The following is an 18,813-nucleotide window of genomic DNA, read 5'->3' as shown; positions in this document are numbered from 1 at the left end:
TAGCCCTACGGAGATGCCTAAAAGAAAGAAAGGCGATGAGTATCGTCGATTTTAAAATGTGTTGCATGTGAGCATTCGTTCAAGGCCCTCAGCAACAATATGCAGCATCAGAAGTCACATTAAATGTATATTGAGACATTGTATGTGTTGACTTTTAGGTAAAAATTTGATTCATGATTAAGGGAAAAAATGCTGCATGGCTCGCACGGAAATGCAATTGAAAATATGTACCCTTATGACTCTCTTGACCAAAAAGGTTCCCGACCCCTGATCTAATTGTACAGAAAGTCCTATTTAATAGACACTAAACCTGAATTTTCAGAAATTCAGTATTTTCATTGAATTATATTTGAATGGGAATTTCACGCAATGGGATGGTACAGCCATAAATTGCCATGGAATGGGATTGAACAAAAACTATGTCACATGGTCAAGTCAGAATATTACGTAATATTAATTAATGCATCGCAAGGCCTCAAAGAGCTCAGTGAATACAACATTGTCAAATCGCACGCATTGGACCGCCATCCTTTGTTCCCCATAAGCTTCAAATAACTTTAGACTTCTTCATGTCAAGATTAATGAAGTCCATCATCTCGCCAACGTTGCCTTTTGTCAGCCAATGGTTCTCAGAAACATTTGACATCCTCCATAAAAAACTTTCTATTTTCTTCCTGTTGAAACTTGCCAGAAGTACCAATCAAGTATCTGGAAAAATGGATGGATTTTAGGTCGCTTTCTGCGTGATGTTGCTAAAGAGCGATAATTTCCTTCTCTCTCTTCAACGATGTGGGCTGTCGAAACAAAACTTTCAACTTCTTGTCTATTTCCGTAAAACCTATTTTTCCTACCCCTTTCATCGAAACAAGACTGGCAATCTGAATGCAAATTACGCATTGTCGATCGTGGAAGTCGCGCAGTTGTAAACACATAAGGATTTTACTACGATATGTCGTCATAAGTTTACTGTCATGTACGCAAAAACACTATTTATGAATCATTAGAAAAGGTTTTTCAGTCTCTTCACGTTAGTTCATTTAAGAAAGTGGTATGCTTTATTTCTATTGCAGTGGGTCAAAATTTTTTTTTTTTCATATTGCATCACTATCGTATACAAAGATGTGATAGGAACGATTTGTTTACTTTTGCAAATTGCGTTCTATCTGGCCTTCTCAAACGTGACATTAGTGAAATTTTGAATCAAAATAAGATGGGTTATATCAACTTGAAAAGATGCCGAGGGTGTTTTCTCTCGGGTTTTCTCAATAACTATGACGTCATAAACGTGTTCTCGGTTCAATGTCTCTATGGAGTAACCCCAGTTGTCGTTGCAATATCTCCTTTGTTGTGAATATGAGCTTGAAAGCAATAATTCCTATGTAGAGTGGTCAATATAGGACTGAATACATCAGTTTTTGCCCAGTAGGACATTTACAATACCTGATTACGTTCTCTACCTTCTAGGCATATATAAATAGTCAAATTCCGAAACTCACATGAAACATTTGAATTTCTGTGACGTATACTCTCGTTTAGTAAAAAAAAACCTAATAATACCAGATCATACATTGGGAAGACATAAAGTATTGATGCTCAATAGGTTACAATCAGGCATGACCCACACACACAATTTTTGTCATTTTTGACGAAGCCACGTAAAGCTTCAGGACGAATCTATCTGGTACCCATTATATGCCTCAGGATGGTGCATAAGGGCGTGCAATTAAAAATCTAGGGTCAACTCATGATCTAGGGCAGGGCTACTCAACAATTTTTATCGAAGGTCCGAAAACAAAACTTCAAAATTATTTGGGTCCGGTCTTTCCAGAACTGATATTTCGGCATCCTTAAACGAGCATTTCCTCGACCGACTAATGATTAGTAGCATATTAAAATTGTTTATTATGATGTTATATTTCTTTTCCTATATATTCAAAACTATGAAAGTCATTTTATGATAGGAAAGTCAAAAAGTGGGGCTGATGATCCAAAATAAATAATTAGGTGCGGTCCAAATCCAATACTCGAAAGGTCCGGATTCGGACCGCGGTCCGCCAGTTGAGTAGCCCTGATCTAGGGTCAAATTGCCTACCTGATATAATAGAGTGGGCCGTTGGTATTGGGTATTCCACTGTAGACAAAATTTGAAAAAAAAATTGACAGTAATTTGATCTATTTGAAGGGCTAAAGTAAAAATAATAACTGAAATGGCAAAAAGTTAGTTTCAACCACTCTGAAACGAACATCACACAACAGTTTGCATCGCTCTGCACGGCCACCATCGGTTTGCGGAGACGTCGTAACTCACCAAAAGACGAAGTCAAACATCATAATACACGACTAATTCAGATATAGTACGTTTGCGAGAGTCGGTTTTCCACTGTCCCGGATTTACAATCATGGCCCAACTTATCCGTCGGTGAATTAGCGAATGAAATTATGATAAAAAGGAATATTGTAATACAGTATAGAGAGATATTTTGCTTTAAATATAATTTGGTCGATTGAAATACTGTTAGGGTACAATTAAATCGAGTGTAAACAATTATATTTAAAGTGAGCAGGAATTTAGGACTTTTGAATTCCTTTGGCAAGACCTGATTTCCTAACTTTTCTTAGATATTTAATGCAATTTAGATAAATAGAAAGATAAAGGAAAACCCAAGTGAAACAAGAAAAGTTTTTCGCGCTGACAATGATAATTTTGCAATGTTTTTAAACATTCCTAAAAACGACAAATTATAACATAAGTTCAAGAATTCAAATGTCCTAGTTTGAAGTTTTAATTTGACCAGTAAAGCATTTCTCGAAAATATGGACGCTTGTGTTGTATTACGAGTCTTATCTTTGTCTTCCCAATGTTATACGGATACTCACTTTTAATATATAGTTGTGTTTCAAACGTATACAAATTTTCTGCTTAAGAATTCAAATCATCCTATAAATTGTTCGGAATTGATCCTACATTTATTCCTAATCATGCTAGAAATATATCATAGCTAACCGTATATATACTTTAATATATTCGTTGAATATTTATTTCACAGATCGATGATTTAATCGTATCTGACAAGACCATGGAGTGCGAAGCATTCCACGAATTTGCTGAAGTTTATTATCTTGTTTTTATATTATAAATGCCATGCTGAATGAATCACCAATATGTTTTGTTTTCCCATGGATATATCGCAATACCCATGTTTTTAAACACGAACCGATAAGTATGATTGCGTTTGTCGTTAGAGCATTTAACGCACTATGAAAATTCTACATATTTTACGCGAACAATGAGCCTGATCAGTCCTAGGAAGATAAATTGTAAAACATGTATGGATACAATCATGTAAACTAACAACAATTAACAATATTCAATGCATTAATAATGGCTCGAATAAAATTATTTCTGATCTTAAAAACGTTTAACGTTGGTAATATTCAGTATTTGAGTTTGCAAGGAAAAACAATAAATGTATATTATATGTGGTTCCAGTTTTGAATATTACAAACACAAATATAATAATATAAAAACAATTTACAATATTAATCTTTCGCTAAATACGTTTGCATACGTTGCATTGCATACGTTTATTTTTTTACTACAAGATAATTTCTTTAAAACAATTATTATTCTGTTAATAATTTTGTGTATATTGCAATCGCAAGAAAAGATACATCCACATATCTCATGCTGATCCGGGTACTTATCATATGCAGCCCTGAGAATCTTGTAATGTGTCGTGCATTTGCATTATTTAAGGCTAGTTTAGAAGAAAGAAAATGTCAAACGTATCAAATAAAATCTTTCCAAAGTTTTTGTATTTTGCAAAAAAAGGAATAGACTTTTGTTCGGTAATTTTAGGAGCCCATCAAATATTCTATATTATGAGCAGTCATACGCTTCAAATGTGTAAAAACTCATGTTTTCGTTCTTAACTTTATACTACAATACTTGTGTTTTATTTAAAAACTTATATAAATTCTTATGGTAAAGTAAAATGGTAATTGACAACTTTGCGCAGCGGATGCAAGGTTGTCGTTATGATTGAGAAGATTCTTAGGAACATATTCTAGATATAACTTTTTTGAAACGCATAACCGAGTTACTGGTGATTTGAAATGTAAATAAAATAAACTCCCTTCTTTCAAATCTGAGTAATTGAAAAATTATTGGATTTGTGTTAATTTGAGGTCACCATATTTCCTACATACTCACGAGTATTGTTCGGCTATGCCTGTTAAAACAGAAAGTTTTAAATTATGCAGCTACGTATTTTTACGTAACATATTTTAGACAAAGAAGAGTTCTGACCCAACCACAAATATTGTTAGAATCTTTCAGTTGTTTAATATATTTCCTATATAAAATATTCGCGACGAATACATATTCAAATATCACTATCTTTATGCATAAATTATATTGTATTCAGTAATAAGTAATAAAAGCTAACAAGTTCATATTTACATTTAAAATTTAAATTATCATTTCTATATATATTTTCCAGACCAATACTTTATACCTCGCAGACAAGATCATGGATCCAATGGCATTTCATGAATTCGCTCAAGTTGCCTCATCCGTTGAAGCAGGAAAAGTGCAGTTTGGTGTCTGTAATCTGACAAGTGAAAAGCTGAATTCATTTGCGCAAGGAGCAACTGATAATTCTTTGAAAGTAAGAAGTTAGAATGTTGTTGTTCAAATTTTTTGTTTCAATACATTTAAAATTAAACGTATTAGAGTGTGTTTTAATTGTATTCTATATGCATGCATTACGAAATTATATGTTATGATTTTAAATGCAAAGTAAATATTCCAAAATGTATGCGAATTAACTCTTCGTTTGCATTTATGCATTCAGAAAGAATGGTGTAATTTGACTATATTTATTTGGGATAATATCTTGTGCATTTAAATAACTCAATAGTAATCCTTAAAAAAGAACGTCAACGGTGCAAAAGTCATGTCCAAATCTATTGCATTGATTACATAAATATGCTATATCTCAAACCCATATATTATATCAGCGATTGAACATATCGCGTATTCGACATTCTTTCAACTCCGCAAATTTGAATGATTCCAGAATTTTAAGGACTACAATGCGCACCCGATTATATGACGCATTGTCAAAACATTTCTTGGATTGTTTTTGTTTTGTTATACATAAGGCTATACGTTCAACAATTTTTAGGGATAGTCGAGTTACAGTACGAAGGTCAATACCCAAATAACTCAATAATTTTAGGATTATTGTATTTTAATCAAAGATATCTATTTAAACAAACTAAAGTTAAATAAATGCTTGGAAATACTTAATTTAAAAGTCTCTAAAAGTTTTGCCGTAAACATCGGTTACTCATGAGACGATCGGAACACGTATGGCAATTGGGACAATATTCTATAATAGGATTACGTTTTGTTCGACACTAAACCTAAATTTTCTAAAATTCAGTATTTTCATTGAATTGTCTTCGAATGGGAATCTCACGGATGGGATGGTACAGGCATAAATTGTCATTGAGTGGATTTGCCAACGTTGCCTTTAGTCAGCAAATGGTTCTCAGGGACATTTGACACCCTTCATAAAAAAAAATTCTGTTTTCTTTTTGTTGAAACTTGCCAGAATTACCAATCAAGTATCTGGAAAAATGAATGGATATTAGGTCTCTTTCCGCGTGATGTTGCTAAAGAGCGATAATTTCCTTCCCTCTCTTTAACGCTGTGGGTTGTCGAAACAAAATTTCCCACTTCTTGTCTATATCCGTAAAAGGATTTTTCTTACCCCTTTCAACAAAACAAGACTGGCAATCGGAATGCAAACTACGAATTATCGATCGTGGAAGTCGCGCAGTTGTAAACACCTCAGGATTTTACTACGATATGTCGTCATAAGTTTACTGTCATGTACGCAAAAACACTATTTATGAATCATTAGAAAAGGTTTTTCAGTCTCTCCACGTTAGTTCATTCAGGGCTTGGTTTCCTGCTCTGGTTATGACGTACTTTGTCTACATCAGATATTTAGATGCTTATATAATGAAACTTAGGCAAATGGTTCAGGAATTATCCGGATTAACCGAACTATTAAAAATAGTCTATAAGCAGGAAATTGATTATTGCTGAATGAGCAGAGTTCCTCAGAAATAGAATAACTGAGCCGGAATTATACTAAATTGTCATGGTTAGATAATTCCTATTAATTTATAAAAATAAGAAAGTCAATGAATTTGTCATTTTTTGTCTATGTACTATCTAATTGTACATGAAGTCCTATTTTTAATAGACACTAAACCTAAATTTGCAGAAATTCAGTATTTTCATTGAATTGTATTTGAATGGGAATTTCACGGAATCGGATGGTACAGACATAAATTACCATGGAATGGGATTGAACAAAAAATATGTCTCATGGTCTAGTCAGAATATTACGTAATATTAACGCATTGTCAGGCCTCAAAGAACTCAGTGAATACACCACTTTCAAATCGCACGCATTGGAGTATGTCTCAGTGAACCCCCGTCCTTTGTTCCCCATAATCACCAAATAATTTCAGACTTCTTGATGTCAAGATTAATAAAGCCCATCATTTTGCCAACGTTACCCTTTGTCAGCAAATGATTCCCAGCATCTTTTGACACCTTCCATGAAAGAATTTTTTTTTTTCCCTGTTCAAACATGCCAGAATTACCAATCAAGTATCTCTGAAATCGATTTTTAGGTCTCTTTCCGCGTGATGTTGCTAAAGAGCGATAATTTCCTTCTCTCTCTTATACGATGTGGGCTGTCGAAAGAAAATTTTCAACTTCTCTTCTATTTCCGTAAAAAGTATTTTTCCTACCCTTTCAACGAAACAAGACTGGCAATCTGAATTCAAATTACGCATTATCGATCGTGGAAGTCGCGCAGTTGTAAACACATCAGGATTTTACTACGATATGTCGTCATAAGTTTGCTGTCAGTTCCACAAAAACACTATTTATGAATCATTGGAAATAGTTATTTCAGTCTCTTCACGTTAGTTCATCCAAGAAAGTGGCATTATTTCCATTGCCATGGGTCAAAAATAATTATTTTTATTTTGCATCACTATAGTATACAAAGATTCTCAAATGAGACATTAGTGAAATTTTAAATCAAAATAAGATGAAATGTATCAACTTGAAAAAATGCCGAGGGTGTTTGCTCCCGGGTTTTCCCAAGAACTATGACGTCATAAACGTATTCTCGGCTTCAATGTCTCTATGGAGTAACCCCAGTTGTCATTGCAATATCTCCTTTGTTGTGAATATGAGCTTGAAAGCAATAATTCCTATGTATGGTGGCCAATATAGGACCCAATACATCAGTTTTTGCCCAGTAGGACATTTACAATATTTTATTACGTTCTCTACTTTCTAAGCATTTAAATAGTCAAATTCCGAAACTCACATGAAACATTTTAATTTCTGTGACGTATACTCTCTTTAGTAAAAAATAACCTAATAATACCAGATCATACTTTGGGAAGACATAAAGTATTGATGCTCAATAAGTTACAATCAGGCATGACCCACACACACAATTTTTGTCATTTTTGACGAAGCCACGTAAAGCTTCAGGACGAACCTATCTGGTACCCATTATATGCCTCAGGATGGTGCATAAGGGCGTGCAATTAAAAATCTAGGGTTAACTCATGATCTAGGGTCAAATTGCCTACCTGATATAATAGAGTGGGCCGTTGGTATTGGGTATTCCACAGTAGACAAAATTTCAAAAGACTAGACAGTGATTTGATCTATTTGAAGGGCTAAAGTAAAAAAAATAAATAAAATGGCAAAAAGTTAGTTTTAACTACTCTGAAACGAACATCACACAACAGTTTGCATCGCTCTGCACGGGCACCATCGGTTTGCGGAGACGTCGTAACTCACCAAAAGACGAAGTCAAGCATCATAATACACGACTACTTCAGATATAGTACGTTTGCGAGAGTCCGTTTTTTCACTGTCCCGGATTTACAATCATGGCCCAACTTATCCGACGGTGAAATAGCGAATGAAATTATGATAAAAAGGAATACTGTAATACAGTATAGAGTAATATTTTTCTTTAAATATTATTTGGTCGATTGAAATACCGTTAGGGTAAAATTAAATCGAGAGTAAACAATTATATTTAAAGTAAGCGGGAATTTAGGATTTTTGAATACATGTGCAGGACCTGGATTGTCAAAAACGACGTCTATGAATCGAAAATATTCAGAGCGTGAGCGTTATGAATCGGACTAAAGGTCAAGATTCATATTATATATAAACCGTCTTATCGGTTTGCTAATCCCAAAAATAAACATCAGAAATAAACTCCCCCGTTATATAAACCTTTTGCGACCCCTCTACATTGAATAAAGTTAATGGCGAAATGTTGAACCTAAGAGAATTAATCAATTTTTATGAAAATACAAATCAACCGGACCTATTAGTAATTTTCCCTGCACTTTATCTGAGTGGAATAAATTACAGAAGCAAATGTATTTTGACATTTCACAACTAAAGTCTGGTAAGAGACAAATGTAGATCCATTCGCCCGGGTATCTTCTTTTGTTTCATCACAATAATTTATACGATCTTTCCTGTACGTTTAATAAATCCATTGTTAAGGTATAATACTATCTCTTGAAAATATCTTAATTCGATAATGTGCCCTTTCATACACACTGTAAGACTAAATTTTTTGAAGGAAAACAATCAAACAAAACAAAAATTGAAAAAAAAAAAAGACTGAAAAGTTGCTAATAGCGGCATTCTATTGCAATTTTTCTGAATGCCGATTATTTTCGTCAGCGTTGCGTGGTAATAATAATTACCTTAATAAATAAATACCTCTATCTCCGTATTTATTATTTTTATATGACACATTTCCATCGACAGATGTAAAACATATGCAACGAGCACGACGTTTTTTTTTTTTTTTTTTATTTCTCCCGGAAATTTGATTCCAGTGAAATAACAGTAATGAACTCTTCATTTGAGTTCTGCATTCCGAATATTTTTTTTTGTAAATTGCGATAACTTCTTGTGAATTGCAGTTAAATAAAATAGTAGGGTAACGAATAGGTCATTAGCATTCTGCTAAATGCAACGTTATCAGTGGTTTAAAAGTCATGTTCTATTATTTTGTATTGAATTCACAAATGTGCTATATCTCAAACTCCCTATATTTATTATATCAGCGCTTGAACACATCGCAAATTTAACATTTTTTAAAACTCGTAAAGTTTATTGATTTCCGCATTTTAAGGAACAAAATGCGCACCGGATTATATTACGCAGTGTCAATAAATTGCTTAGATTGTTTTTGTTTTAGCATATATAAGGCGTCACGTGCTAAAGGTTCGACGGTTTTTAGGCATTATCGGGTTACAGTACTGAGCTCAATATACGAATAACTCAATATTTTTATGGTTATTGTAATTTAATCGATGGAATCTTTCAGAACAACCAAAAATTATAAAAAGCATTCGGAGACTGAAAAAGTCGCTCAAATTATTACTCAAGCAGTATTAATAAATTAATAAAATCGAAAAAATGTCATTGCTCCATATGGACCCGGATTTTATGTAAATTTTAAATTACATTATACAATGGACGCAATGATAGTGTTTGAATTATCCTCGGGTTATATTTGGATTTCAAATTTGTTGGTATCACCCCCAGCGGTTTGATCTGCATTATCTTTTTTTATATTATGAATATCATGCTCAATGATCCGCTAATTTTTTTTGTGATCCCATGGATATACCGTGATACCCTTGTTTTAAAACACTGACCGATAGGAATGATTGCGTTGGCCGTTAAATGATTTAACGCACTATGAACAATCTATATATTTTACGCGAACAATGAGGCTGATCAGTCCTAGGACGATATTACATAAGACATGTATGGATACAACCATGTAAATTAACAACAATTACCAATAATCAATGCATCATTATTGGTTCGAATTAAATTATTTCTGATCTTACAAAAGTTTTACGTTGGTAATATTTTAGATTGCAAATAAAAACAATAAATTTATATCAAGATATAGCTGTATTTATATACTTGTTATATGGAGTTTCAGTGTTAGATATTACGAACACAAATATAATAATATTAAACAATTTACAATATTTATCTGTCGCTAAATACGCTTGCAATGGGAAACACTGTTGGTTTATTTTTTTACTAAAAGTTAATTCCTTTAAAAAATTATTATTTTGTTAATGCGTGTATATTGCAATAGCACGAGACGGTACATTCACACCTCTCATGTTGAGCATTTATCACATGCAGCTCTAAGAATCTTGTAATGTGTCGTGCATTTGCATTATTTAAGGCTAGTTTAGAGGAGAAAAAATGCCAAACGTATCAAATAAAATCTTTCCGAGGTTTTGTATTTTGCAGCAACAAGAGGAATAGACTTTTTTTCGGTAATTTTTTATGGCTCATCGAATATTTCAAGTTACGAGCAGCCATACGCTTCACATGTTCAAACACTCACATTTTCGTTCGTAACATTATACTACAATACTTGTGTTATATTTAAAAAATTATATAAAATCTCATAGTAAAATGATAATTGACAACTTTGCTCAGCGGATGCAGAGTTGTCGTTATGGTTGAGGAGATTCCTTGGAACCTATTCTAAATATAACTTTTCTGAAACGCATAACCTATATTACTGGTAAGTTGAAGTGTAAACAAAATAAACTCCCATCTTCTAAATCTGAGTAATTATCAAATTATTAGATCTGTGTTAATTTGAGGTCACCATATCTTCTATATACTTACGAGTATATGACCCCACAGACCCCGACCAACAAATATTGTTAGAATCTTCCGGCTGTTCAATATCTTACCCATATAAATTATTCGCGACAAATACAAATTCAAATTTTACTATCTTTATGTATAAAATATATTGTATTCAGTGTAATTAAAGATCCTAATTACATTAAAATTATTATTTCCATAATATTTTTCAGATCAATACTTTAGACCTAGCAGACAAGATCATGGAGCCAAAAGCATTTCATGAATTCGCTCAAGTTGCCTCAACCGTTGAAGCAGGCAAAGTGCAGTTTAATGACTGTAATCTGACATGTGAAAAGCTGAATGAATTCGCACAAGGAGCAACTGATTTTTCATTGAAAGTAAGAAGTTAGAATATTGTTGTTCAAATTTTTTGTTTTTAATACGTTTAAAAATGAAACGTATTAGAATGTGTTTTAATTGTATTCTATATACATGCTTTACGAAATTATATGTTATGATGTAAAATGCAAGGTATATATTCCAAAATGTATGCGAATGAACTCTTCGTTTACATTTTTGCATTCAGAAAGAATGGTGTAATTTAAATATATTTGTTTGGGATAATGTCTTGTGCATTTAAATAACTCAATAGTAATCCTCAAAAACGAACGTCAACGGTGCAAAAGTCATGTCCAAATCTATTTCATTGAATTCATGAATATGCTATATCTCAAACGCATACATTATATCAGCGATTGAACATATCGCGTATTCGACATTTTTTCAACTCCGCAAATTTGAATGATTCCAGAATTTTAAGGACTACAACGCGCACCCGATAACATGACGCATTGTCAAAACATTTCTTGGATTGTTTTTGTTTTGTCATACATAAGGCTATACGTTCAACAATTTTTAGGGATAGTCGGGTTACAGTACAAAGGTCAATACCCGAATAACTCAATAATTTTAGGGTTATTGTATTTTAATCAAAGATAACTTTTAAAACAACCTAAAGTTAAGTAAATGCTTCGGGATACTTGAAAGTCTCTAAAAATTTTGCCGTAAACATCGGTTGCTCATGAGACGATCGGAACACGTATGGCAATTGGGACAAATTTTTATAATAGGATTACGTTTCGTTCGTTAATAACAAAATTAGCATTATGTTATTAGGAGCGCGGTTTTAACCTGATAGGAAGGTAATCTACTAGAACGATACTATGTATACATCGTCAAAGTCAGAAATTGTTGCGCGTATAGTCCTAATCGGCGCTCCCGTAGTATGTGAACCAAGTTGGCGGACACCGGAATATAGTATGGAATATAGTAGGCCATAATTATATTTCATTTTCCTTATTTTATTTCTATTACAATTTTGGGTAATAGCCAAGTGACTCCCGTGGTATTTGCACCTGAAATTAAGGCCTAACCCTAATCTCGTACATATACTACGTTCCGGTGTCCACTATCTTGTTTACATACTACGGGAGTACCCCCAAATCTAGGTTTCGGATTAGGAAAAAACTTAGCTTTCCAATCTGAGATGGAGTCTTCTTAACCAAGAAAATCGATAGCAATTGGGCCAGAGTAAAGAGGTTGGTTACCTGCTCTGGTTATAAACTTTGTGTACATCAGATATATATTTGTTTATAACATGTAACTTAATTGAGCAATTGGTTCAGGAATTACCCGGATTAACCGAATTATTGGAAATAATCTATAAGCAGGAAATTGATTATTGCTGAATGTGCAGAGTTCTTCGAATATAGAATAACAGCGCCGGAATGATACTAAATTGTCATAGTTAGTCAATTTTTATTAATTTATAGAGATAAGAACGTCAATGCATTCGTCATTTTGCGTCTATGTCATGTCAAAATTATCTTAGTACAGTGTATTATTTGGTATTCAAAAAATAAATTAATGCCGTGCCACAGAATAGTATGTTTTTAATTATGCAGATCCGGAGACTTATTCTGAAAGAGGAACCCAAGCCATCTCAAAATACAGCGCAAAACCTTTTCCAGATGTTTAGTAACGTCGAAGGAAGACTATTTCGAGACGGATGGGAAATTGACGAATCTAACAACGAAGTGAGTTTAACAAAAAATAAAAAAGTCAAGACATATTTTGATAATCGAGCACTAGGAATAAACTCTATTCACCGATTCCTCTCTCTTTGTAACTTAAAATAAAATCGAAATTGAATCGTATAATACTGTTATGTATATTTCTATAGCTCATTTTCAAATTAATGTTATAAAGATAAGTGAAAAGATTTAAAATTTATTAAATGTCGGTTATATAACAAGATTAAAATTAAAAATAATGATGACTATGATGATTAATATAACGTTAAATCAATAATAGTATTTAAAAACAAAATTATTCAACCTTTTTCTTTATTCTTTTAGCTGATAATTCGCTACAAGGATTGTTGTCAGTCAGCAACTGTCCGACCTTCACGAATTCAACGCATAAGTAAGTCTAACAATGCAGAGCTGAATTAGCTATTATGTAGTGGTCAAAATTGTCCTTCATTCTATTCAATCCAAATTCAGAATTCAGCCATTTCCATAGACAGATATATTATACAATCACACACTTCAAATTCAAGAATTTCTAACAAACATTGGTTGCTCATTTAAAGTTTCTATTAAAAGTTTACTTATATAATATCAAAATCGAAATGACTCAATATTAAATTTACTGGGCCAAACATGAATTTCAAAGACGTATAGCGTTTCTTAAATACGGTTTCATTTACTCATGTCTTTTATTGAACAATTTATAAATAATTTAGTTACAATACTAAAGATTTATTTTTCATTCCAGAAAAATCAATCACTGACATCTTCAGAAGAAGAAATCGGGAATAAAAGCCATGTAGTAGATGTCGTGAAATCTTCTTTGTGCAGAAACTCACATGTAATAGGAAAACCCTATATTGTAATATACAAGTTGCAAGTGTCACAACAAATCTGATAGCTTTGCAAAAAAAGTTTAAAAATTGATTAAATCTAGCTTCCGAATGTTTTTGAACTTTGACATTGCATGATTTAAAGAGCATGTTTTTAATGTTCCCCAAATCTAAATTCTGATGATGCATGTATATGTATATATATATAAAGTGTGATTAATATTTGTAAAAATAAATCAGTTTATATCTTAAATACTGAGCAAAAGTTAAAATGCCCCGCAAATGATTTATGACTTTCACTATTTTAATTAAAATTTAAAAAACTCGTCATAGTAGTACTATTTGAATTATTTTAACTATACGTATGTTTTGTATTAGACTGGTTATAATTCACGTAATCAAAATAAAAATGATGAAAGGAAACGTGATGAAAATTTGATTTTCTTGGTACATGAAAAATATTTCTGCTAGTACTTGTAGGCAATGTGGGTTTCATTTGTAACATGTGCAATGAAAGTTTGCTGATATTGTAATATTGTGAGAAAATTTGGTAACAAAACTGATATCACTAACTTATCAACGATTTCCAATAAATCAGTATTTGACAAATTTCTGTGAGGCCCAATAGAAAATCGAAAAGGTTTCACAATATCGTTGGAGCCTAGCAAGGCTTCTGTCACGATTTGTTTGTTGCGTTAATATAGTTAAATGAACAGAATTTATGATCGAACAAAAACCTTTTGGCAAAAAAGTCTTATGTATTGTTGGATTTATAGTAGCCTACTGTGTATCACTAACCCTAATTGAAATTTATTGAAGGCCTATTGAAAAATGCTCGGCGGCGCATTACTGGCCGCGGCCAACGGTTTGCCGATCATCAATTGCGCCGCCACAAGTGTCATGTCGCACGCACTACAGCAAAACGAGTTACAACGCAACCGGAAAACACGGTTATTTCATGCGTAAAAAATAAAAAAGTCGATTGGTGGGCCAATGTACGTGCAATTATGTAGTTAAATTTATTTAGTTCGATGCAAGCTGTAGCCTAAACTGAGGAAATACCTTTTGACGAGACATTATAGAAATGGTCTGATGCAGAATTTTCTAAATTTGAAGTTTATCTGCGCCTGTCCAAATTTAATTTGGTATTGCTTGACAAATAAAGGGAAATTAAGGCTAAAATACATCATTTTGATTAAATTATTATAACTACTTATTGCCCATTGAATATAATTTATTCATCACGCATTTCACGTTGAAAATTATATATATATTTCTAGAGAATACTATTACGAATACATGGCGCACATCATTATTAAGTCTCAAGCATGTTAAGATTCATAGTTTCAATTTCATTCAAATGATTTTATTCACAAAATAACAATTTAAAGTTTTTAACAATATTATTCTATTCACCTCTGTTGTAAAGAATTGTATACGCAGACGTTTCGAATTTGATGTATATATATGATGCATGGAATATTATTGTTTCAACGCGAACCTTTTAATTTCATCCAAACTAAAATATATCGCTGGCAATAACAAATTCATGGCAAATTAGTTTGACTGCAGAAAAATTCAAACGAAATCACAGCAGTTTATTTTTTTTTTAAACGCTCTGCCCAAACTTGTTTGAGCACTCCAACTTCAATACATTTTACGCTGATTATATTGTTGTGATAAAATTACCTGTATCCTGTCAATAATGTCTGATATATATTTCAATAGATGAGATGTTTACGTGCAGGGAAGAAAACTCCGAAATAGTTGACTGAATTTTCAGTAAAAATATATCCGGTGCTCTTCCATTTATTTGCTCCAATTTTGGTTTTGAATTATCAATTCCTAGGAACTACAGATCACCCGCCGAAACTTTATTTCAAAAGACTCTTGTAAAGCTGCTAATATGAACGGGTTATAAGGCTACGACACAGACGTATTGCTAACTTGTAGCTTAGTCCATGTATATATAATTACATTCACAGTTTAAGTATAGTACAAAGTCTAATTTAACAAATTTTGTGTAAACGCGATATATTCCTCAAACTTTTGTGTTCAATTTTATACAAACATAACCTAAGATGTGAACAAAGTTAGTCATTTGAAATACGATTGCTATATTTCACAACGTATTTACACAATTCAGGGACAGGTAATCGAATATTGCATGACAGAATGAAAATAGGAACAGTAATTGATCGATAAACTTTGGAAATTATGGTTTGCAATCTTCTGTTGCACTGTTAAGTCTTCGTATACCTAGAAGAAAGCTAATGTCAAGGACTATCGGGTTTCCATATATACAGTAACTGCCTTTTCTTTTATTACTCATTGTAAATATAACAATCAGTTATTCTATAGAATGATATTTTTCAAGATTTTTGATTATTTTAGATCTATAAAAGCAATAATACCGGCTTATTAACGATAGTGGTTATTTTCTTGACACGCTCTCAAGTTAGCTCGGGGATTTTACGTTTGCCTGAAAAGCAAATTGCTTTTTCCTCAACGTAACGAAGATGAAATAAAATTGCAAGACAAGCGTCATTGGGGGTGAAAGAGTATGCCTTGTGCTTGTATGTATTTAGAAACCGGAAATAAGGGACATTTGTTTATGTTGATTCTGACCACATTGCTATTGTTAGATGCAATTATCGGTTTGAGCCGGTTTGGTTTATCTGAAAATGTATTGCAGACACTCTTCCACGAACAAAATAATTTGTTATGATAAAACGAAATAGGGAATAAATACATCATACATCAATAAATACATCAAACAAATAATAACAAGAGTTAATAAATAAAGTCTAATTCAGAGTTGGCAACATGAAAAAAAATGAGTCCGGGGTACTTGAAAACATATATCCAAGGACTCGAGCACTTGTAAGGTTAGATTTATGGCATTTGCAGCGTTGGTGAAGAATTCTTGAATATGCCAACGTTTTTGTTATCGGAATTTGATAACAAATTTCGGAAATAACTTACACCTGGAGTCAGAGTCGAAATAGTTGGCACCTTACGCTCATGTTAAACAAAAATTGTCCGAAGCTCAATCTGGAACAAACCTTAATCTTGATTGGAAAATGGGCCAATCGTTCATCCTCGATTTACGTTAGAGTTTCAGACGCACATAAAAATATTGCAGAAATGATTTTTGATTTATTTTGATAGCAATCAACGAAGCCTTGACAAATGTTAGTGGTCGGCGTCGGCTTAACCACGCCATTTCCAATGTACTCGCTCTTCTCGCCTTCAATTGTCTTCTCTTTTCGCTTCAATTGTCAGGAATTCCAGGGCAAACTGGTCGCTTAAGAGGTAAAGTTGAAATTTTTTCGGTAATAACCCATGAACCGTCATGTCTAATGATGAGTCGAACTGTCAAAAAATCATGCCTGATGCTGTAAGTCGAAGTGTCAAGAATTCATTGAATTCACAGTAGGCAAGCGACTACGAATATTCAAATTTATGGAGAACTTATCCCTGCAATCTCGAGTAAATTAGCTAAAATAGAAAACTGACTGACGATACAATACAGTGATTAATTTTTATTTTTTCATGATGCGGAATACATCCGTGTTGGTACGTTCAGAAGGGAACGTTTGAAACCGTCAATGAATAAAAGGTAACTGCAACTCGTTTCCGTCAGTAACTGCACGCGAACGTTTTGAGATTCCCACATCTGAAATAGCTCTAAAACAAAAAAGAGAATTGTCGCTCTAGAACTGTCGCGGGGCTCCTGAGAGAATTTTTAGTGATGTTTTTTCGTTTTACTTTTTGTATTCGTGGTGTCGTTTCTAATTATAAATGACTATAATATAATGTTTGTTATAACCAATGTTCGATTATTTAGGCTGAGAACATCTTCATATTGGTTTTAATCAAGTATCTCTTATGTGGGGAGAATATCTTTAATAAGCAAGAGATTGTAATGCTCAAGTATTATCGCAACGGGGCATATGCTAAACTTTCAATTTCAACATCTAAGAAGTGATCAGTGTCCGCGAAGTAATATTTTGGTTTTTTATCTTGAATACTAGTACACAACGCACTCTGTTATGTTATATTTTCTCGCCGATGTTTTTCTACTCACTCTGTTAGAAAAATATTATTTTGTAGAAGATGGATATGACAAATGGAAGAATTGGCATCGCTTTCCAATTTATATGTTTTTTTATAATATTTATCTGAACAAAATTTCATATTTATCTCAACATCTAAAATATTATTCAAACATATTATAAAGCCTTGAACAGTCAGAGAAAATGATCTATCATCACTTACAATGCTATTTTTCAACCCCTGAAAAATGTGTAATTTTAAATGTAGAATACTTGTTGGAATGTCCTCATACGTCCACGTTTCGAACTCTCGACCAATAGATTAGAATGTCATTAGGAGCTAAAAATACAGTTATTGATATAGAAACAGATGAAATCGAAACCAAAAGGGATAAGGTCCAACTATGTTGGATGGGCTGTGTTGCCTCGCCTACTCACTGGTGCTATCCCACTACTGATCGACGCGGGAACTTTTGGTTGCTCCTTTTTAGGCCTGACCCGGTTCGTTCCTCCTTAGTCAACCTGGACCTCCCGAGCTTCCAGGGGAAGACCATATCGACGCCGAACTTCGGGCGGACAACGGATCGACATAGCACAAGACAGCACAGAGCTCCCATCATCAAGCCGTTCACCAATCCCGGCCTCCAGGTAACTGAATTACAGACGCAGGCCACAACGCCTAGCCGTTTGCGTACCTCCAATATAATCTATTCATTCCCGTCGTTTGATGCTCCGCCCATCTCGTCTGTGTTCAATCATGTTTGAAAATTCTCGTTCGATTTAGAAGAGAGAGAGCGCCAACCAGAAACCATAAACAAAGTGAATTATAGAATTATATACCCAGAATGTGTTCGATAATCGGGGATAAATATAACCCATGCGGTAATTTATTTCGACTAAAATTCGAATTTCAAATTTGAGATTATATTTTAAAAAGTAAATATAGGAACAATAAATATCTCCATAATACAATTTTGTTTTTGTGTATAAAATTATTTAGACATATTTGGGAAATGATAACATGAGCTATATAAATCGGAATTGAAACAAATTTG

General features: G+C 33.1%; 1 protein-coding gene across 1 annotated transcript in view; it reads left to right on the top strand.

Moving 5' to 3' along the window:
* Positions 1-14,367, top strand: part of LOC120336047 (uncharacterized) — a 98,792-nt gene extending 84,425 nt beyond the window's left edge. Inside the window, exons 24-27 of the mRNA XM_078119883.1 lie at positions 11,008-11,175; positions 12,742-12,873; positions 13,195-13,261; positions 13,616-14,367. Coding sequence (XP_077976009.1) covers positions 11,008-11,175; positions 12,742-12,873; positions 13,195-13,261; positions 13,616-13,659 — 411 coding nt within the window. The 3' untranslated portion in view covers positions 13,660-14,367. The remainder of the gene's footprint in view (positions 1-11,007; positions 11,176-12,741; positions 12,874-13,194; positions 13,262-13,615) is intronic.
* The last annotated feature ends 4,446 nt before the right edge of the window (positions 14,368-18,813 follow it).

This window comes from Styela clava, chromosome 2, assembly GCF_964204865.1.
Source record: "Styela clava chromosome 2, kaStyClav1.hap1.2, whole genome shotgun sequence".
NCBI classification, from domain to species: domain Eukaryota; kingdom Metazoa; phylum Chordata; class Ascidiacea; order Stolidobranchia; family Styelidae; genus Styela; species Styela clava.
Note: the sequence above shows the minus strand (reverse complement) of the source record. Positions and strands in the feature narration are given on the sequence as shown.